We start from the raw sequence: 22,420 nt of genomic DNA, 5'->3' as shown, positions 1-22,420 counted from the left end.
GGAACACAAAAGGGATTTTTTTCTATCAAGTCCACTGGAAGCAGGGAGAAAGCCATCGTCTTCCCTGGCTCTTCAGCTCCCAGCCTGTGTAGTACGAAGGAGCAAAAGCGGCGACGTGCATATGCAGAATGAAAAAAAAGTCTTCTTACATCCTGACCTAGATAAATAGGACTTGGAATGAATTTTCTGACTTCACAGCACTGACACTTAGAATGTTCAGAGATTTAAAGATTATTTTTTTTTTAGTCATTTTTATACCATTTCAAACTGATGAATGTGTTACAGAAAATACACATGCATACATGTGTGTGCACACGAAGAGAGGCCAAAAGTTCTAATACCAACCTCTCTTACTGTGCCATAATGTGAAATGGGAAGCAAATGTGTTAGGAAAAGCAGTGGGTAGGGACAGAAGTGCAAGATGCTCTAACTCTGCTGAGCTGCATTGCAAATGCCTTGGGAGCTAAGGCAGGGAAAACCATGAGGTTGCTCTAAGTTGCGCTGGCAGAAAGCAGGTCTAAGTAAGCAAGAGGTGCAAAAGCGAATCACATCCACTTGCAGTTTTTCCAAAAATGTTTCTTACAAGAAGTGTAACTCAGGCAGAATATGATCCCAAGTAACTCGCTTTTGAAAATATTTTCCTTCATAATTGATCCAAACCCCATTTTAAAATTTTTTTTTTAGTCCATCATAGGTATTACATGACTGGGACTTCCAAGATGTTCCATGATGTCATTTAAACTACTGTAGCGAAGCTGGAATAGCAGCAACGCACCGTTGGCTTTGTGATTATCCTTCTTGTTCATTAGAAACAATTGTAGGTTTCGTTACGCTCGAGGAAGTCAAAGAAATAATAAGCACCCTTCATCGCTCAGATAGTCTCTATTTATACATCAGAGTAGGTGTGGGAAGCATGAAGTCTTGGTTTTTTTCTTTGTTTTTTTTCTTGCTGATTTTCATTTTTTCTAATTAAATTTCTTCGTTTAGAGTCACACAGCTGTCTGGGCTTCAGCCATAGATAAGTGGGTCTGTGTATGACAGCAGCAACCAAAATTTATCTTTCTTTTCCCTCTCTCCCCCTCACTTCCTCCCTTCCCCGCCTCCCCCCACCCAGTACCCAGCAGAAACAAAATGCTATATATAAACTCAGCACAGTTCAACCCCCCCGCCCCCCAATTACTTTGTCTGCATGTTTCAGTTTTGTTCTGCGTCAAGCTTTCCCAAGGTACCAAGTTTGGCATTTTCAAGAGGAGGTTGGATGTTTAATCCCCGAGGCCCCTCTTGCAGTAACCCATATTTCCCCTCAAAATGTTTGCTACAAAACCGTGGGCACTCTGAAGGGGCAACTCATGCCTGTGTGACATTTATTCACATGAAGTTCCCAATCTTGTACATTTTTGTCTTTTTTCAAAAGGTCTGTGTGATTCTAGCTGAGCACTAGAAGCAGATGGCCAAAGGGCAGGCAGGGATGGCCCATGGTGCTCCGTAAATGGAATATTACCAGCATCCTGCCATCACACTGCAAGTCTCTGGTATTTATTTCATATTCTCTCAGATCACTCAACACTGAAGTCAGGTGTATAACCAGAATCTCGTCTTTCATTATTAAAACAAAGAACAATAAAGGGGAAAAAAGGTTTGTAGTTGAAAAGGTAAGACTGAAAACATGAATCTCAGTTCAGAAGCCAGAAGGCAAATGAAATTCAAAATATTATTATTTGTCATAAATCTCATGTGTTTTCCAGCCAATTTCTAAGTATTTTGGGGCCTAGCTCATAATGTTTGAGTGATCGGGGTTGGTAATATTCCGAGTATGCCTAGCTACTCTTTTGTGTGTGACTTCTTTGCACTCTCAGATAATCCCTTCCGACAAATTAGCCCATCTATAGATATCTATAGATCTTTCTGCCACAACTCATGGTAAAAAGGGCAAAGGATACCATCTTTCATTGGGTATTTTTAGATGGGCAAAATTGCTAGCGAATCCCCTGCAGAACTTTCTGGCTTAAAAGTGCTCTTTCATGCTGAATGACGTCACTTTGTGGGTGCCACCTTTGTGTCTCAGTGGCATCTGGATCGAGTGGCCTCCGTCTCAGGGCTGGCTCAAATCCAGGTAGGTACCACCACATTGGACAGGTTCCCCTGCACTCCAGACCTCTTGAGTCTTGGTGCAGGATAGAGCTTTGAAAAAGAAGAAAGAGTAAAACACCAGGTATTAAAGTAGCGTGGCCATAAGTGAAATGACAGCACAGAGGTGAGGAGTGGGGAATTGTAAAAATAAGGGTGTCCTTGGAAATGCAGAGAGGTAAATCAGCGAGGTGGCCAGGCACTGAGACAGGAAAGGATTGGGTTCAAGAAGCAAAAATATCCTTGAGAAGCAAGAGAGAAAGAACAGCAAATTGGTCTTCACACCAGGATCATTGTGGGATAGTGAGGTAATAAATAAATAAAGGCCAAAGGAGCTTACTCATAAAGCAGAAGAAATCGTGAGCAATACTTTCCATTTGCCTTCCCCATAAAGTCTTATATCATCCTAAAAATGCTAGAAATGACCTTGTTCAGATTACAAATGAATTCAGTATTTTCTCACTGCTGACCCTGTGACTTCATCCTGCAGCTTTTTGAGTTGTGCTTTTTTTTCCCTCTCGCTCCCATGTGCTTACGAGGGCCAGCGATTCACTACGCGTGGAGGGGCTTGCTACCCATGGCAATACCCAGTGCCCCCCAGCTGACTGCACTTCCCAAGCTCCATCCTCAGCTGGTGGAAATTGGTACAGTTCCTCTGTCTCTGTGGCTCAGGTCTGTGCTAAAAGAGACCACAAAAGATGTGGCTTCCTGAACTGAATGCTGTTCTTTATAATCTCTTCTCCAGCATGCATCTTGAAACATCAGAAAGAGCCAGATCTTGGTTTCTCTTCTTGTCTTCTCTTACTTTTTGTGGATCATTTGGACACTGATAATTGCAGAAGAATTCCAGATTAAAAATTAAATTTTTGGTTTTGTTTTCTGGGATTAAGGACAGGAAGGCTCTCCTGAGGGAGGTCCAGTGGAGTTTTTCCACAGACCTTTTTTGATTGGAAACATTCCCATGATTTGGGTGCAGTTTGAGCGTCATTACAGAGGTCCAGTTGGCCCTCAAATAACCTACTGTGCCTATCAGTGTAATCGGACCAAGTCATTGTGTGAAGTAAATCATAAACAGATGGACAGCCGTGGCATGCTGCTCTACAAAGAGTAGAGGAGAGCGAAGACAGAAAACAGCGCCAGAACACGACACCATGATGGCTTCACTAAATCCAAGCGTGAACAGGCTTAGGGAAATTTCTGTGTTCCCAGATGGAGAAGAGATAGAGTAACAGAAGAAAAGGAAAGAAATCCTTGAATAGGCGTCTGCCAGGATTTGTCGCAGACAGCTTTATCTGAATATCTGGAGAGGTTTGTCATAGGATAGTGTCATGGCAGCAGACACCCCTGCTCATAGCCAGCTCCCCACTGAGCTTGGGGTAGTGGGTTTTGGACTGGCATGTAGGTTTTTTTTTAAAAGATCCTCTTCATGCGTTGGAGGGAGAAAACACAAAAGCTGTTTCAAGTGCTATAAAGTTTTTTTCACATACCAGTTTTAAATTGCTTTGTTGTACCCAAGGCAGTCAGCACTTTCCAGAGGGAGCAGAAGAGGGAAAGGCATTGAGTAGCTTTGGTCAGAAAAGAAATTTTTCCCCTTTCATTCTCTGTTTCTCATATTTTCAGCTAAAATGTAAGAAGTTTCAACAGGAATGAACTTCTCCCTCATGTCTTGTAGAAAGGCCACATGCTAAAATTTGAAGGTAGGACTGGACATAACTTTTACCTGTAGATTTTAAGTATATTAGGTAGGAGGTGCAGAAGTCTACAGCAAGGAATTGGAGCTTTGACACCAGAAAAGCTTCTTTACTTTCTGTACTTTTAGTACCCTCAGTTTCTCAAGGACAGGCTGAGCCCTGCCTTACGATCCTGGCAGCTGAAAACAAACAAAGCTCCTTTTTGTTTAAGCCATATTTAAATGCCATGCCATGGATTTCTTTTCTCTTTTTTTGGTCATTTTAAATCTATGCATTCGGAGCAGTGTTTGCCTGTTTACTCACAAGAGTCATGCTGAGGGTGAAAAAAAATATTAGGCTACTTATGAAGGCTCGAATTGGCGGGTGCTTGACTCAAGGTTGTAATTGTTGGCCTCAGTCTTCAGCACCTCTGCTGGCCCCTTGTGTACAAGGAGGGAGCATTTACCAGGAGCACCTCACACATGCATTTGGAAGATGACCAACTAATTAATGTTTGCTAAACGCTTCATGAGCCTCAGGGGAAAAACAACTATGGGAAGGCAAAGTTTTATTATTGTTGTACTGCACCTAATGTACACAAAATGTTTTCAAGGCATCAGGCACTACATAAATGTTGTATGGTATTAAAATTGACCTGCCCTTGTCAGAGCAAATAATAATTACGCTGAGTGATGGGAGAATCTTGCAGTTTCTTTGCTGTGAATGTTTGCCTGTTTACTAATTCAGAAAAGGTCTCATCCAGCAACTGCTGAAGCCAATGACTTAAGCAGCCACTGGCTCAGGCCCATATTTAAGTATCTGTAGAAGAGCAAATTACCAAAGTAATTTATTTTGTGTAAAGCTCTGCTCTCCTCATAGGTTGGATCGTGTTCTCTAGAGCATATTTCCCCAAACTGCATGCCTGGGGCTGAGTCACCTCGTAGTCCGTAAGGCTGCCAAGCGTACAAGGCCATAGAGATGAAGAATGACCGAAGAGGACCTCATTACGTAGCCCATATGATAGCCTCTATTTGCAGCATGAAAATTCATACTGGTGCCTTTTAGTATAAACATAACGTGAGGAAATGAACATTTCATTAAACTAAACACACGGGCCTTTTATATGCAAGGCCCTAATTTAAAGCACTGTCACCTCCATACAGAAAATACCAGCTGGAGCAGGAATGATTAAATTAAATCATCTAGCTCTTACATGATACCATGAATGTCTGCTGAGAAGGGGGAAAAAAATCCCTCCTCTTTATTCCTGTAGATCTGCGGCAACCACCAAGGGACACTTCTATAGCAGGAAGGATTAAGTCTTGCACGAACTTCAGTGCTTAATGTGCTTTGGACTGGTGACATGCCCTTCGGACAGACCTACCCCAGTTTTATAATTCTCTTTCTCAGCCTGTTGGGCCTCTGGCAGTCCTTTCTCCTGTTTAATTTCCTCCTTGCCTCCCTCCCACTGGGATCCTTCACCATTCAGCATTTCTGCCACCCAAGTAGAAATTTTGATTGTGTCAGACAAGTGTAGAAAGAGAGACTTTCGAGCCTCGGTGGGCTGAGGAGAGAACCGAGGGGGGATTTCCTGGGGGCTGAGTGGTTTTTAAGGAGGTGAGAAGCAGGCAGTTTCTGTGCCTCTGATGGGCTTAGCCTGCTACAATGCACGGCCAGGGATTATGTCACATCCACAAATAGCTGGAGTGAGGCATGCATTGCATACAGGTAGGGAGCCACTTCTGGAGAGGAGCAGAGGAGCTACTCTTCCTTCCCAAACCTAAGTTTAAAAAAAAAAAAAAATTCTAGTGAGGGTACTTGTGTATTAAAAGCTGCCTGGCTGGGCACTATGAGCAGCACACTGGGCACTGGGGACCTCCCCCTTCCCCAGGCACCCAGTCTCACTCCTAGTTATTTGTTCGGTTTTTGTTTAAGGGCACCCACTTCTCTTGGCACAGGAATCTGGGATTAGATGGAGTTGACAAATTTACAAAACCAAGATTGAAACAGATTTTTCTCTCCTTTCTTTTCATTTGTATCTTGCCTCATAAACTATTTCCTTAGTGATTTTCTTCTTTTCCTGCCTTTTTTTTCCAGATCTTCTACCTGATGGCACTCATTCTGTTCTTGCTGATCACCATGTGTCAGTAGTAATGTAGGTGGAAGAGAATTTCTGACTGTTTTGGTTGCAGCTTTTGTGTTTATCTGTTTGGTTTTGGGACACTGTTCAGTTTCAGGAAGTATTTTTATCTCACAGAAGTTTCCTTGTGAACAGTGATGCTATGAAGATCTTGTTTTAGCACCACGAAAGCTAGTGGAGGTAGTGCAGGTCTGTCTTCTGTCAGGAGCTGAAGTCTTTGATTCGAAAAGTAAAGTAACACTAAAGAGATTCGACATTGGTGTAACCTTATGCTTTCTGGCTCTTTCCCCAGCGCTACTGGGTACATACTTAGAACCACATTTTCCTCTCCCTTACACTGATACAACCCCAGGGAGCTGAGTGGATTTGCACCAATGTAACGGAGGAAATTTGGCTGCAAGTTTTGCGTGTAATGTGGTTATCAGAGTGCAACTGGTGCGCCGGCCTTTCCCACCACCTCTGAACTTGGGCGGCACATCGGCACCTGCCTCTGCGTGTGCTCACCCAACTTCGTAACAATGGACCACGCAAGGGGGGAGCATGAAGGGTGGAGTTAGAGGAGATGTGAGTATGAGTGGCAGGTGGCTTGAGCAAAAAGCTGTAATACTGAATTTATTTGTCATGCATGGTCTTTAGGAGGAGCCAGGAGGAGTTTGTTTGAGATATCTGAAGCACTGAGTGCTGCTGCAGCTTGGGAAGTGCCTCAGTGAGCAAAGCAGTGCTCCCAAACTCAGAGACCATCCACCAAGGGTGGGAGTGAGAGCTTGCATGCTGCGTTTCTACAGTTGAATGACAACCTAATCAGATGAGAGAGGTGGTAGGTAGCTCACATGGAATAAAGAAATAAAGGGAAAGCTTGGGAGTACCTGTTTTGGATAGCCTTTGCTTGCTTCTGGGGAAAGAGTCATGAGGGGATGGAGCTGAGGACTTGCTTTAATGTTTATTTCTGAGAGCATGTGAGAAGGCACAATGCTGCTGGTGAGGCTTTAGTGCTACCAAGGTGTGCTGCAAGGATTCAAGTGGAGAGGTGCTAGGCAGCTGAGGAAGCCTCTTGCTGCTGCATCTTAATCTGGAAATTAGGCTTGTTGTCTTGTTTTTCATTCCTGAACCTTGTTCTCGATTCTGTAGTCAAGAACTGAATATTTTTCTAGAAGATACCCTTCTGTAGGCCTCTGTCACTGGAAATTTGCCAACAGACACTTGGTGATTTTAGGTAGGCTCTTCTTTATCTTAAAGCAGTGTATCTTAAAGGAACACCTTCTGCCATGACCTGCCTTCTGGGACAAGTGGGACTCAGGAGCTTCAGGGTCCCATTTGCCCAGCAGCAAGGGCTGGTTCTCCCTGGTGCCATGCATCAGAGAGATGTCTTACTTGACAGGTGCAGGCTGGGCTGCAGACAGTGGAGAGCGAGATTTAGCAGTAAGTATCACCTGAGGACTGCCTTAAGCACTTTTTAGTATTTTGTCCAAGTTCTGAGGATAAAGCCAAGAAATTTTGCTCCATCAACCTTGCCCTGATTTTGCTGCCTGACATTGTTGGGAGGTCTTAGTTTGGTGCTTTTCAGGTATTCCAGCATGTTGTTCTGGAAGTGGTAAAACATGAGACAAGTTTTCTTTAAGAAAGTTAAAGATAGGTGCCTGTTGAACCACCCCACTCCATTTTTTCATTGATCTCCAGCTTGAGTGCTGTCCTGCCTCTAACTTTTCCTTTCTTGATACGGTTGTTACAAAGCTTGTCATGGGGCAACCCTAACTTGACAGAGTATTCTTGCATTTCTTCCCCTTCTCCTAAGCTAAGCATGGCACAAAGGCTCTAGTTCTGTTAGGGGATGAGCAGCTCCTAGAGGTGACCAAAGAGAGGTCAAAACCCCAAGCAGATTCTTTGATCTATCAGCAGCTTTTGATCCAGTTGATCAAGAGACATTATTGACCTGTTTGTGAATCCCAGCTGTGGCAATGGTCTGAATATCTCTTCTGGCAATTTGAAAGAGGGGTGAGTGAGAGTCACTGGGGATGATACTGACCTTGTTTTTGACTCTCCGCCTCCTATCCTATTGCTATCCAAAGGCTACATTTTAGGAGAGCGCCAATGTGGGCTATGTAGCTGTGCGTACACAGATAACTCATGGGTCTGCATCTGCACTTAAGCAGATCTGCACGTCATCTCTCTGACATGGACTTTGTCGCAGCCACGCCTGCCCATGAGGCATTTGGTTTGGATTTCAATTTCTGAGAAACCACAGCCAGTTCAGTCTCAGGCCATGACTCAGCAGCACTAGTTATGAGGAATGTGGTCTCTGCAGCCTTCACTGCTTCCAAATCAATTTCAGGTGCACGTCACACTCTGTCAGCTACACAAAATTTTCTCTGATTTTTTTCATTTCTGGCTACTGAGCACCACCAGACCATGACCAATAGGATAAGTGGAAATCTTTTATTCACTGATGTGTACTTGGATTACGATTCCCAAAACAGAGGTGGTAGAGGAGGATCTGTGCCTCACTCAGCAGCTACTTTGCGGAAAAGTTAGCATCTTGTCTTAAACTGTCGCTGAAGATAGGTTCATGCTGGATGTTGTATAGAAGCAATTGAGGTGCAGGCATATGTTCCCTTCTGCTGACTTGGCTGTGGTGATGCTAACCACAGCCAGGAAAGAAGAGCGAGCAACTGGGAACGGTAACATCTCAAACTACAGCAGAAAGATTGGCGAGACCTCTCCTGTCAGCACTTGGATTCCCTTGGTGTTCATTGAGGAATTAAAATTAACTGAGGGTGGTGGCAAAAAATAACCTTGCCTGCCTAGAAAATGCTAAAGCCAATACTGAAAAGCTGATCTGAAGACAGTTATGTCTCTTGGAATTTATATGGGGATTAAAACACATATCATCCTGGTAGCACATAGGCAATTTTATAATCACTGCTGGTATTTCACCTCAGGGTACTCTGTGGGGTGAAGAATTAATTTCCCACCTTTTTCTAAGGAAAAAGAGGCATGAGATTTGCTGCTAGTCATGAAAGAGAGTTTGTGGCCAAACTAGATCCTTTCTGGACCTCAGAAGTGATTGAACGGTCTGGGATGGGTCAGGGTATACCACCACACCTCCGGGAATCAAACCAGGGAAACATGCATGAAGAGAAATGCCACAAGATATTACATGGCCATTTCACTTCCATGTCAACAGGAAAAGATACCACGAGGCTGTGCAAAGCATAAGACAAACTGCTGTACAGAGCAGTGGCTGCAAAATTAAAATACAGGATGTTTTATGACATGCAATGCAGTGCCTCCTTTCTCCCCCCACATCTCTGCTTGTTACAGAAAGGAATCTCTTTCTTAATGAAAAAAACACCCAGTCTTGAGTAAGAGGAGGCAATGTAGACATTTTTTTTTTGCAGGGGCTTAAAATGACATCTTTGCACAATACCACCCCCCACCCCAGCAAACCTGCCAGCAGTTGAAAGATATAAATGGGGACATTTAGGGAAAAAAGCGTATTTAAGTTCCTTTGAAATGTGCTTGGCTAAAGGAATATTTTGAAGAGAGGGAGTGGAAAAACAAATGGAAAATATTTTCTCTGAAAGGGGAAAAAAAAAGCAGCAAGCTGTCCTTCCTAAATAGAGAAACTTGGCTGGTGTGTACTTTACACAGCCCTGGGTCAGACCTTGCAAACAACTACTAAATTAGGTCCAGCGACTTTGATGCTGAAAGCATGGAAGTGCCAATAATTAAATTGCATGAGATGTAGGAAATGACTGATGCGTCGGCCATGCCTATGACAGCAGAGTTCACTGTGCTGCCATTTGACCGATCCCTTTTTCTTTATGTAAGCAAAAGGGATTTACTTCTAAGGAAAATCAGCTAGTTTTGCACCTCTGTTTTCTTTTCTGAACTGCTAATCCCCTGAAGATATAGAGGCTATTTGAAAGAACAAATCAAAACTCCCATAATTTAGTGTTATATTATTTGTTGATGTATGGTTTGATTTAGTGGCTACTTATTATATCAGGTTACCATATAATTATCTTAATTATTGACTTCAGAAGTAAGTAGAGGGATGATGAGAGAGACAGGAAGGCTCAGTGGAAAGAGCATGGCTCAGAGAATCGAACACATCACAGTGTGCTCTTGACTCCACTGCTCACTTACTCTTCCATCAGCCAGCCTGGCCGTGAAATCAGGAGAGATCGCAGGGACAGGACTCAGATGCTGACCCAGGATTCAAAGAGATGCAGGAGAGCAGTAGAAAAAGGACAGAGGAAAGTTCTGAAAAAGAGATGTAAAATTAGCAGGAAAAAAAAATGGATACAGACTGCAGCGTACATTTGCATTGAAGCGTGGAGCCACCTGTGTGGTCACGGAGAAGGGGAGTTTTGCCACGAAGACCTGCAAATTGTGTCAGATCACAGTTCATCTCAACCCTCTACTGACTTCCTGTGTGAAGTCAGGTAGCCCTCAGATCCCTTTCTGCAAAACAAGGATGATAAAAATCACCCTCCAGTCTTTGGTTTTAGTTATTCGAATTACAGGAGCACAGCTCCTTGCAGAGCCTTCAGCCGTAGTTCTCGTGACATTGCTGCCGTTTGTGGCTTTCAGTCTCCTAGTCCTTTGTCTGATAACCATCGACCAAAGCCAAAGGCTTGAGTTAGTAGGCACTACTGCAATATAAAAGCAACAATGAAAGGCTGTCAGTGCAGTCTGTACTTCCTGTATTGATAATATTTGACACATACTGACAAAATACTTCATCTGTTGACAAGCTGAGTTGCATCTTTTTCCCTGAGAGAGGAGCAGGCACGCTGGTTCTGCTCAACCTGTGCAAATTACTTTCTTCAGTTTTGCTTTTCTTTCCTGAGCCAAAAAAATGGGGATAATAGAATGTATCTATTTCCTTCCTCAAAAAGATCAGTTAACGTGAAATGGTGCATGGTGGCTTAGTGCTGAATAAGTGGGCCACCCTAATCCAGCAAGGTATCCTCGTTCTATTGTACGCCTTTTCTGCATACCATCTGGAGTTGTTCTCTGCTTAGTATTTTCAGTATGTACCATATGTTTTTGCATGAAAATTCAATAAAATATGCATTATACATGAAAAGTGCTGTAGTAAATAAAGGAAGGATGAAATCCAGTCCCCTTTGTGAACGGCAGGGGCCCCAAATCTTCATAAAAGGTTTAGTCTAGTCTGACGTCTGTGCTTTTCTCCAATTTACTCTGTGTCAGTCTTTAGGAGATGCTCTAATTTAAAACAAAACTCTGCTTCCCTGATGAGGTTATTAGATGTACTTTGGCTGCCCTCTGCTGAGAGCACTGAATAACTCAGGGAAAATGTCCTTTCTCCAAGGAAGGTAACAGTAGGAGGAATTCTCTGTTCGTCCGCGCTCTGGGTTGTGTCACTGCTGCTGGTGGTCATCTCACTGTTGTGTCTCTCACTGTTTGTTTGCTACCTGTCAGAGGGCAAAGTCTTCTGAGCTTGCAGCCCTATTTGGGTTTTAGTGCCCACCACTTGTTGTCAAGGGCTGGGTGGTTTTGTAGACTTCTGAAAATGTGGGCTCAGGCGTTGCCCGTCATGCAAAATTGAGGAGCATTACACAAGGGGTGGCCTTGGGAGGAGACAGGCTTCTTTCCCCGGGCACTGTTGCAGTCCCACTGAGTGGGATTTGAGCTGTACCTCAGCCCCTCCTACACATCACAGCAATTCGCCACCGCGTGCCGTTCTTCATTGGGGTGACGATTTCTTCCAGTGCCATCTCCCACCCCTCCGTGGGCATCGCAGCACTAATGCTTTGCTGTATTTCTGTAACTGGGAAAGGGCAAAGGGTTTGCTCCAGCATCAACAAAAATGACTGAAGCACTTGCTGTTTCTTGTGAACAAAGTGTTCCTGCTCTGCCAAGCTCTCGTCTTCGGGAAGAAACAAGGGTCCTCTGCAGATTTTAGTGCGTGTGTAAAACAATAGCTCTGTTGTAGCTATTAATGCTCTCTGTAATGCTCTGTTTTTAATACTTCTTAGCAAGTTGATTTATTATTATATCTTCAGCTGGACTGTGCACCAAAGTGTTTTGATGATGAAAGGAATGTTATACACACATTTAATTACTGCCCACATTTTTGTATAATTTTATCATTTACTGTTTTAGATGAGACATCGAGTTCTTCTACAGGAAAAATGCCCAGTAAAAAATAGATTATTTAAAAGCTAATCTGAGATGAGTTTGGCACTTAAATATGAGAAAATATAATTGTTCCTTTCTTCCTGCCTTTTCAGATGGTCCCTGATTACCAAAATGTACAAGAACTCCCTTATCTGGACATGGTGATTGCAGAGACATTGCGCATGTACCCACCTGCATTCAGGTATCATTTTTTTCCCCCTTCTGATTCCACAGGGTAGATCCGTAGCTCTATAAAATGGAAATCTACTCTTGGAAGACCAATGCGCCCTTAGTCTCTTTGCCGACATCAATACTGCTTGTGCATTTGAAAGGTACAATGTGGCCTGTTGAAGGAAAACTGGCTAATACTGGTGCTGCTAAAGCATTTTTGTACAACAGATTGGCCAAGATTGCTTCCTCACCATTCTTTACATCCCCAAGGTTAGAGGAAGGAGTCCAGATGCTGCTGCTTCCATATACCTCAGGCTTTGGAGTATGGAGCAAAGACCTACCCTAGCCTGTTAGCTAGTGGATGAGTTACCTTGCTGGACATTAAGGCCCTGCTCTGTGGAAGGGTTGCACATTCAGAAAGCTGTATTTGACATGTGTTTTTAGGTTGGACCCCTACCGTTTTGCACTTAGTACTGTGTTAATACTAATATAGCTGAGGTAATGGCTACATCCATTAAATTTCAAAAGTTTTTCCCCAATTCACACAAGACTGATTTTACTAAGTTATATTGATGAACTGAAAACAAGGGGAAAAGAAATTAGAAAACTGTTTGATTGTCAAATTTCCAAGTTATCACAAGCATAAATGCAAATGTTAAGAATGGAACTTTCATAGCGGTCAGCCAGTTGCACGGCTTCTCATGAAGCTGGGCAAGAAATTCAGATGACTGGAGAAGAGCCAAAGCTGAGCTTGCTGTGAGAGCCTTTGAAAAATGTACCCCATGATTGCAAGCACTTTAAAATAAATTAAAAAAAAAAATTAAAACTATATTCTCTTTTATATGTTCACAAAGATCAGAAGTCAAGATTTTTCCATGCAGGATTCTTCAGCAAGTAAATGTCAAAGCTACTTGCTCCTGGATGAGATCACTTGCTTTACTATGTTATACGTGGTATACAAGTGGAAATTGTTTTGTCAGTTAAAGCATCAGGCATCTCTGCATTTCAGCTGAAACACTGGGAAACAATTGATGTTTGTCAGATGGGAAACAGAATGAGAATGGAGCAAAGTTGTTCCGAAGTTTCGGTTGGTGTTGTCAGTGGTGTTTATTGATCTGGCTTTTACTCTGATGGATGTGGAATGGATAGGACAGTCTAGTGCCTCAGAAAGATGCTAATTGCCTATGACAAGGATAATGCTGAGTTAGGGGAAAATTCAGTAGCAGCCAAGCTTGTTATAAAATAAGTTGGGCTTTTAAAAAAAAAAAAAAAATGAACTTACTAGCCAGAGAACTTTCTTCCCCAGAACTCATGTTTCCACTATCGTCAAATTCATGTAAGGATGAGAAGGATGGCTTGTCAATGTGTTTTTTAGCATGCTAGTGTTTTGTTCCAGGTTTGGAGCCTCTGTTATTTATTTGTCTATGAGAAAGAGAGAGATGGGTGACAGCGAGGAAAGAATGTGTTCCTGTAATGATATCAAACTGACAGCCCTGAAACTGAAATCTTTGTTCAAGATTTGGGGAGCAGCAAAGGGAGCTCCTGCACAGTCTTGCCCTTGTGCTCCCAGCTGGTGCCAGGGAATAGCTCGTAGGCTGAGATAGCAAGGCTCCTGCCTGGGTCAGGGCTGGTTTGGGGTATGAAGCGACCACCCAAGCACCAAAAGATCTAGATCAGGATTTGCCACCGCACATGCACACCCACACGCCATTTTTGAGATGGTTTACAGATGCAAGCTTGACTTTAGCAAATGGCTTTTCTCAGTCTTCTTATCACAATGAGGTTGCTAAGGACAGTCCTGCTCGGTCACCTGTCACCACAGGGTGGGAGGAAACTGGAGAGTTTTGTTGCTAATGTCATGCCTGTCTTTGATGAGTGTGTGTGAAATGTAGTTTTCCAAGGCTCGTGAATTAGTTGTATTTTTGTGGCAGCAGCAGCAGCACACTTAGCCCTAATATTAAGATCATCCCTTGCTAAGTTTCAGGTGCTATCCCAACATGGGGGAGCTTCTCAAATAAACAAACTCAAAACTATATTTGATTTTTTTTTTCCTGAAAGCAAGCCAGCATACTCTTTCTGCCTGTTATTAGAGATGACTGACACAGTTCATCTGCTATTTTCATAAAAAATTAGTCTAAACGCAACATTCGCGGCAAAATTGCAGTTAACAGTTAATGCTTTGGAAAACTGTAAGCAACCAGAAATGCTTTCCTGTGAAAAAGGCAAAAGTTAGCCAGCTGGGTTGGAACTGTGTGCTTCTAGGTGGAGGTGATTGTAACCTGAGAAGACATTAGCATGGGCAACGGTTGCTGTATTTATCTGCTGGGAAAGTGTTACTCCTGAAATGTCAGGGTCAGTCCAGCTGAAGGGATTGACTTTTATGGTTCCCTCCTGCTGTGGTTTTACCTTTATTAATCATCTGGGATACGTGACACTTACTGTTGCAGATTCACTCGGGAAGCAGCTAAAGACTGCGTAGTGCTGGGGCAGCGTATTCCAGCTGGGGCTGTCATTGAAACTGCAGTTGGACATCTCCACCACAACCCTGAGTTCTGGCCAGAGCCTGAGAAGTTTATTCCTGAGAGGTACGTGGAGTAATGCTTTCCATTCTTAGGTTGAAGTCCTTATTTGTGCCGGTTCAGATCAAAGGCCTGCCTTAAAGGCTGTTTCACACATTAGGGTGGGCACAGGACTCTTGCCCATCCAGTGGAGACACCGCATCCTGCTACCATCAGCCACCATCACCCACTATTCACCTGAAGCAGTATTTCCACCAAGAGGAGCAGAGTTTAATTTAGATCATAAAAAGATGTTATTTCTACCAAATTAGACCAAAGTGGTGATAGTGGCGCATCCCACAGAGGGTGCAAGATTTGGTCAAGGTTGAAATGTGGCACAGATTTTCAGACCTGTTTCCAAGCCAGGTGCTGCCTCTGGATGCAGAAATTCTGAAGTGAGATTGTATATCCACCAGCATGGAGGTACCCAGGAAACTTGTCCTGCTCCTGGCTGGTTTAGAACAGCGTTTTCACCTGAGATCTTGGAATGGTGTGGGTACACTGTGAGTGGGGAACCTACCCCATCTCCCACTGGGAGTTTGTTCTCTGTCCGTAAGTTAAGATCCTGGGTTCTTAGCTCTGCTTGGCAAGACAGACTTTCACGTGGAGCATTTACTGTCTTCAGCTAGGGAGGCGAAGGACTGTCAAGTTGTGGTTTGATACCCTGCCCTATCTTACAGAAACTGAGTTGAGCTTTCAGGGAGAGTTTCAGCTGATATGGTGCTGTGTGGAAGCACAATTTAGTTTTGTGGGCAGCTGTATTTTAAGCTCTTCTGTGGGCAGCTGCATTCTAAGCTACCACTACGTTGAAAAGTCTACTAAGAAAAAAGTGCATGCTCCACAAACAATTGGGTGTGAGGCAGGCAGCCCAGAACCATCTTTGCCAGTAAGACAACTTAGCACATGCTCCATCAGGCACCTTAGGCCATGAAGAAGAGCAATGCCAGGCTTAGAAAAGCACAGAGTTTTTCTTGGGGAGGAATCTGAGCAATAACTGGAAACCTGGGTTGTTTTTTTTTTACCAACGCGTATCTAGAAATGCTGTCTTAATTGTTTGTTCACCACTTAAAGAGTAGTATGAGAACACATTACAGGGTAAAAAGAATAGTGGGGGCTACAGTCCTCTTGACTCATACAGTGCTGTTTGTTATGAATCTGAGATTAATTCCCTTTTGAAATTTCCCTGAGGAATGAAGCATAATTACTAACACTCTCCCCAACTTGTATCAGTTGGTAATGTTAGCAAGAATTATAAAATAAGAGCTTAACAAAAAAATAAATTAATTCAGCTACAGCCTTTTTTCCCCTAATATTTTGTTTTGAAAGCTGCCTCAGGAATAATACAAGGGAGACTTTAAATTTACCAGAATGATATATGGGGTGAGCAAGGCAAGAATTGCATTAACCTGTTTGCGTGGGATATACAACAGTGCTCAGTACATGAGTTAATGGTCCTTCAATCTCAAATTACCGGCTTCTATAGTACTTTCTGCAGTAGTATCCCGATCTTTCTTAGGATATGGGGATGGGGTTAGTGGAAATACACAATATTATTCTTTTCCAAACCTCAAAATAGGCTGTATTACCTCTAATCTCTTTCTACTCTGCATATGTTCTCTGGGCCTTGGTAGCCTGATGTTCTTGCAAACTGTATCCAAACAGATGAGAGATTTTCAGAGATGACCTGAACAGAACCTTTATCCACATACAGAACTGGAAAAGTAGTTCTGTACTACCAGAACAGCTCCAAATGCTTTATGACATGAGAAGACTATGTAGCTTGTCAGGATAATGCCATTGCTGGAAAGGTTTGGTTGCTTTAAGGAACCGCTCTGATCAGTGACTCAGCGCAGGGCAGGATGAGCCTCACTTTGTTGATTATGCATTGACCATAATAATTTGTACTGACTCAGACTCTGTACTCTTGTCTGTACATATTCTGTCCAGTATACATCCATCTTTGCAGATGTTGGCAAACAGATTTTATTTTTTTTTCCTTTGCAGTACTGTTCAAATATAAATTTAGCTAGTTGATACAGATCTGCATGCAGACTACCACATTCATCGGTCTTTCTAATTGGACTGAGGTACTTCAGCTTTAAGAACAGAACTGTCTACAATTTCGAAGTTTCCCAGCTGGGAACCTGGTCTCTTTGGGCCAAGAGCAGAAAGAAAGGCTGTACTGAATTGTACCAGCTTTCTTCCACAGCCTGTCCAATCCCATGAGATTTCATCTCCCCTTGCAAGCTTCAAAGAGAAATTCCCATTGATCTGCATCTGTGGTGCGCAGCAGGGGAGTGCTGTTGCTAATTCTAGATTGTTCACATTGCAGCCTGTTAGTTTCTTCTTAGGTGTAATCTTTCCCTCATACATGCAAAAGTCTACACAGCTAGCATGTCTTGCACCTGAAATTCTCCTGAGCGTGGTCATCAAGTGAAGACAATTCATTAAAGATAGATAGGAAGTAATACTCATGTATGTCTGTCCTCTTCTGGAATCACCAGCTGACAAAGGCTGATGGCCATAAGTCAGATATCTGTTTACTTAAGAGTGTCATCCCCATCAAGACATAATCTGTCAATAGTCCCCTTGACCTGTCTATTAGACCAATTGAAATAACTATCTTTGAGATACAAATGAAAAACATGGAATCAGGAGCAAAAAAAGCATTTGAACTGGTTTCCATCTCTGTACCTTCTAGGTTTACGGAGGAAGCCAAGAAGGAACGACATCCCTTTGCATACCTACCCTTTGGGGCAGGACCCCGTGGCTGCATTGGCAGGAAAATGGGTTTGCTGGAGACAAAAATCACTCTGCTGAGGATTTTGCAGAAGTTTCAATTTAAGACCTGCCCAGAGACTGAGGTTTGTATATGTAGAGGCTTAAAGGCCACACTTGTCAACTTCAGGGAGTTGAGAGTTTGTCCTAGGCAGGATGACTGACCTGCCTTTGTGACTTTCTCTTTGTTTGAAAAAACTGTTAGAGCCACTTCCATAAGAAGGAGGGACAAGAGGCCTGGGCTGTGTGTTTTAATCAAAACGTGATTTAACCTTTATGATTTTTCCAACAACACAAACATTTACACAGCTCTGCCTTAGTGGAGAGCGGTGTAGCAACACCACAGTCAAAATACCTTGATTTATAGAAGGTGAGAACAGGTGTCCATCTTTCATGGGATCTCACCACTTTAGTATCTGCCTATTGCTATACATATCGCACCTGGCACTTACTCAGCAGCTTTAGAGTTTACAGAGTTAATTTCTTTCTGTTCAGATCTACAGTATATCTGGGCAACCACTACCTCAGCCTCTGGCTGTAAATTCTATTTAATATTATACTACCGAAGCTGGCTGTAAAACAAGTACTTTACAGCCTCCACAGTAATCCTGGTATGAATTGGTCACCCAGCAGAAATGTGTGTCTGTATGTGGAGGTGTTATACACACATAAACAAATACCTACAACTGTACATAAGATGCTCTTTTTTTTTCTTACAGATTCCTTTGCAGCTGAAATCAAAAGCCACACTTGGACCCAAAAATGGAGTCTACATTATGCTAGAATCTCGCTAAAAGAAAATTTACATCCTGAAGCCTCCTGGGATGAGATCTCTTGTTCAGTGACTCCCTGGGTTTAATTATTTCTCAAAACCCCAAAGACAGGTAGGAGCCTAAGTCCCACTGATGGTCAGTAGGTGCTGCCTCACTGCCCTCTGTGGGAGAACCTCCAGTTAATTTTTAAAATGAGACATGGGCTCCACAGTCTTTTTGGTGGTTTTCAAATTGCCATGAATAATATCTGTAAAGAAGCATCCTGCTTTCACTTGTTTTTCTACATTACACTTCCTTTGACTCATCTTTGAGAATGCTTTCTTCATGCTCAAGTTCAATAAATGAAGCAAGTGTTAAGCTTACACGCGATGTACGATAGATCTTAATTACAATTCATTATCTCACGCATCCTTCTCATGCACTTTTAAGTCCCTACTCTAGAAAAAGCCCAAGAGGCACCACAGTTATAGCAGAAGACCTGGAAGCCAGTGCATTGGATTTTATTGATGAACTCTGCTAAAAATCAAAGCTGAATGTCCTGCACAATGCTTAATCTCTCCCTGTGTGAGTGGAAGGAGTTGCACCTTCTTCATGCTTTTGAAATGATTTGAAATACACTTAGATTAACAATTTGCACTTGGCACATTGCATTGACATGACTGAAGAGGAATGAAGTTCCCTGCTTACCAGTTAAGTTCCAGTAGCTAAGACCAAATAAATGAGGTGACAGCCATTTTGCTGCCTACTGAACTGCTATTGGAAAGGCAGAGAAAAAAAAAAGAATTTAAAGAAAGCAGGATGACTGGAGGAAATTTAAGGGTAATTAGAAGGTGTTAGTACATCTGCTTTACATTGAGGACTTTCCTTTCCAAGCATTGCAGTTGGCACCATCCTTTCTAGCTCATTGACTCAAGGAAATTTAGAGCACTGCATGCACTAAAGCCAATGGGAAGGGAGCAGGATCTAGAATCATCAGTCCCAGCAACTCTCTTGATTCCTTTTGTGACCCTGATCACGTCCCAAGTGTCTCACTCCACTCAGGAAGGAATTTGTTTGATTGCCAGCTGCAGCAGCACTATGGACCCATTCAAGCTGTATGACTGTGCACAAGCATCTTCACAGCCAAAGCAGCAGTACGCTTCCACTCTTCACGTTCTCTCCATGGTCTTTCCTACTCCTCTACACAGCCCTTCAATCACCACACAGCTAGTGGAGCATCACTCAGAAGTGATGAGCTGACCAGAAAAAAAAAAAAAAGTAATTTCCTTCAGTGGGCACCACAAACTGGCTGTACAACAAAACCATGAGAGGAGATGGTCTCAGTCTCAGGGTTCTTTTTTTTCCTTTTTTTTTTCCTTTTTTTTTTAAGTTTTTATAAATAGCAAAAATTCTTATGGCACCCTATAAAAATAAGGAAGCATCTTTTGGTTCTTTGCAAGTGTTGGCCTTCTGCCTGCTGACATACTCTGCTCGAGGTTTCCTTAGGTACAGCATCTCTCTTGGTGGTATGCACAGGGAAGTGTCATGGCAGCAGGAGGAAGAGACTGACTGCTCAGCTTCAAGCTTCACTGCAAGGATTGCTGGAAGGAGCCATCTGCTCACTGATCTCTAGCTAGTTCTCTAGTGTCTCTCCAGCAAGCACCTTTTGCTGCCTTCTTCCCACATGCTGCCTTAACACTGATCAAATTACTCTATCTTGTTCCTGGAAGATTTTGTCTTTCACTTTCAAGGGATTTTTTTTTTTTTTTTTAAAAAAAAAACAGAACTGTACAGGTTGTAGTGGTGAAGTACTGTCCTGGCAGTCTTGGAATTGTTCCAATTTCCATGAAGCATCTCTGGCATGCTGAACAAAAGTGCCCTGATATAGACACACTGATTATATGAATTACTGATGGAATGATTGTTACTTATTTGAAAAGCAACACACTGTATATCCCCTGGTTTCTACATGTTATCCATCATTTTTTGCCTCCTGAAAATAGTGTGCTGGCAGCTGATTTACTGTACAGCTTATACATACAACTGGAAAGAGGTTAGATGGGCCTTGCCTAAAAACTTCCCACTTACCTGAATGAGCAGGAAGCTCATTCCAGTCTTAAGTAAGTTGTCAAACACTTGTTTGTACCTTCAAAAATTTTTTTACAGTTTTTCTTCCTTACATGAATTAACAGGTCATTGCGTGTTTTTTGACCAAATACTCCAAGCCTAAATCAGGTTTGTGCCTTTCTTCCCTGTGCTTTTGTATGGATTGTTCTACAGCTTGTCTGAATGCTGTTTCTATGTTTATCCAGGGAAGTGCCACTAACGTGTAGAGTAGTTGAACAACTCCTATTTCTGTGCCTGAACAGAGCATTATCATCTTGAACACTGTGTTGACTCCACTCGAAAAAAACAGTACTGCAGTGGCTACAACTGTGCATCACATTTTAACAGGCTTAGAAAGTGCACCAAGAGTCTTTCCCAGTCGCTTCTAAGTTGAACACGGGCGCTATGTGTGCAAGTAAACTCACCTGAGGCTGTGCTAACTTTTTTTTCAACTGTTCTGCAAAGATTTCTGGTTAGGAAGTATTACCTTGTTTCACCTGTCAGTTCATAGTGATATGGAATAGAGGAATTGTTTTTGCAGTTGTGGGCCAAGTCAGACTTCTGGAAGCACATCATCCCTTGTTCTACATGCAGCCCTATTGAGACAGCTAGGGAGGTAAGATGGAGAAAAGGCTGCCAGTTTTCCAGAAATACAGGAAGAGCCCTAAGCCATTTCTTCCTTTTAAACAACAGCTGCTGACAGCAGGCACTGCACAGACGTTTTACCAGGATACTTAGTGATGCTGGTCCTCGCCTTGGCTGTGTGGGCTCAGCAACATACCTAAAGAGTGAGGTGTATTGAGGCACTGATGCTGCTCTAGGCCCCTGGAAACACACATTTGCAAAAAAAAAAAAGAAGACAAGAGACTGACAGCAGCTCTCCAAATCAGAAACTGGTAATATCCTGTTAATCACGGTGTGTTTGTGCATCCATGTAACATGGTCCCGAACTGATCCTGAGCACAGTTGACTTTAGGATTCCTTAAAAAAAAAAAAATCTACTTAAAAAAAAAAAGCATTATGTTTATAGTTGCAACATCAAAACATAACTTTATATCCTTAAGTTATGGTGACTATTAGTATTTCTGGTACAGCATGCTTCAGTCAACAGCAGTTGAGTCTAGGAAGGAACAAGGAAGCTGATTTAAAATTATTTCTCTCCTCTGAAACAGTAAGTGTGTTGTCTTGCATTGCTGAGCTGTGGGTTTGTTTAAATTCGGGCATGTCTGTTTTACAAAAGGGTCTTAGTCATTCTTTGACAGCTGATATGAAGCAAAGGCTGCTTGGTAGAGGAAAGGTTCTATTAAAAACATCTTCTGGGACTTTGCAGTGATTACAGAAAGCTGTCAGTATAAAATAGTATTTTATATTCTATGTGACTGCTGATACAGAAAACCTTTACAGTTTTGTACTTTGTAAATAGTATTCCTAGAAAAATGGAGCTGGGTTTTAGAAATTTCTTATATTACACTTCATTGATTTCAGATTGGAACTATCTATTCTTACCTGGTATTAAACTGCAGAATTTCCTCTCTGTGTGTGATACTTTCTGAAATGACCACCTCCTCATTTCCCTTTGTTAAATGATGTTTCCAACAGCTTCACCTATTATCAGAGTGTTCTGTGCATTTACATGCTAAAAGAATTTAAAGAATTTAAAACTGACTTATAAACTCTTTATTTCATTGCTTGGTTTGCACTGGCCCTGCTCTTTTCTTCATCCGACTGTGAGAAATTTGATTCGTCTCTAAGCTGTTTGCTCGCTGCACTGCTGGGTGCTTTCAAGGAGGGAGCAGAATTTTTGCAAGTAGAGATGAAGCTGTGACCAGACCTGAAAAAAAGAAGTGCAAGGGAGCTATTCAGGCCCATGAAATGGTAAGCACCAGTAACTGTGGTGTCATGGTTTAACCCCAGCCAGCAACTAAGCCCCACACAGCCACTTGCTCACTCCCTCTCCAGTGGGATGGGGGA

General features: G+C 42.6%; 1 protein-coding gene across 4 annotated transcripts in view; it reads left to right on the top strand.

Annotated features, from left to right (window-relative positions):
- Window positions 1-22,136, top strand: part of TBXAS1 (thromboxane A synthase 1) — a 240,724-nt gene extending 218,588 nt beyond the window's left edge. For all 4 annotated transcript variants that reach the window (XM_086754539.1, XM_086754548.1, XM_086754556.1 and 1 more), the window contains 4 exons: window positions 12,198-12,286; window positions 14,703-14,840; window positions 17,515-17,677; window positions 18,311-22,136. In XM_086754539.1, coding sequence (XP_086610665.1) covers window positions 12,198-12,286; window positions 14,703-14,840; window positions 17,515-17,677; window positions 18,311-18,385 — 465 coding nt within the window. In that variant the 3' untranslated portion in view covers window positions 18,386-22,136. The remainder of the gene's footprint in view (window positions 1-12,197; window positions 12,287-14,702; window positions 14,841-17,514; window positions 17,678-18,310) is intronic.
- The last annotated feature ends 284 nt before the right edge of the window (window positions 22,137-22,420 follow it).

This window comes from Chlamydotis macqueenii, chromosome 1 (assembly GCF_036417535.1).
Source record: "Chlamydotis macqueenii isolate bChlMac1 chromosome 1, bChlMac1.mat, whole genome shotgun sequence".
In the NCBI taxonomy this organism is placed as follows: domain Eukaryota; kingdom Metazoa; phylum Chordata; class Aves; order Otidiformes; family Otididae; genus Chlamydotis; species Chlamydotis macqueenii.
Note: the sequence above shows the minus strand (reverse complement) of the source record. Positions and strands in the feature narration are given on the sequence as shown.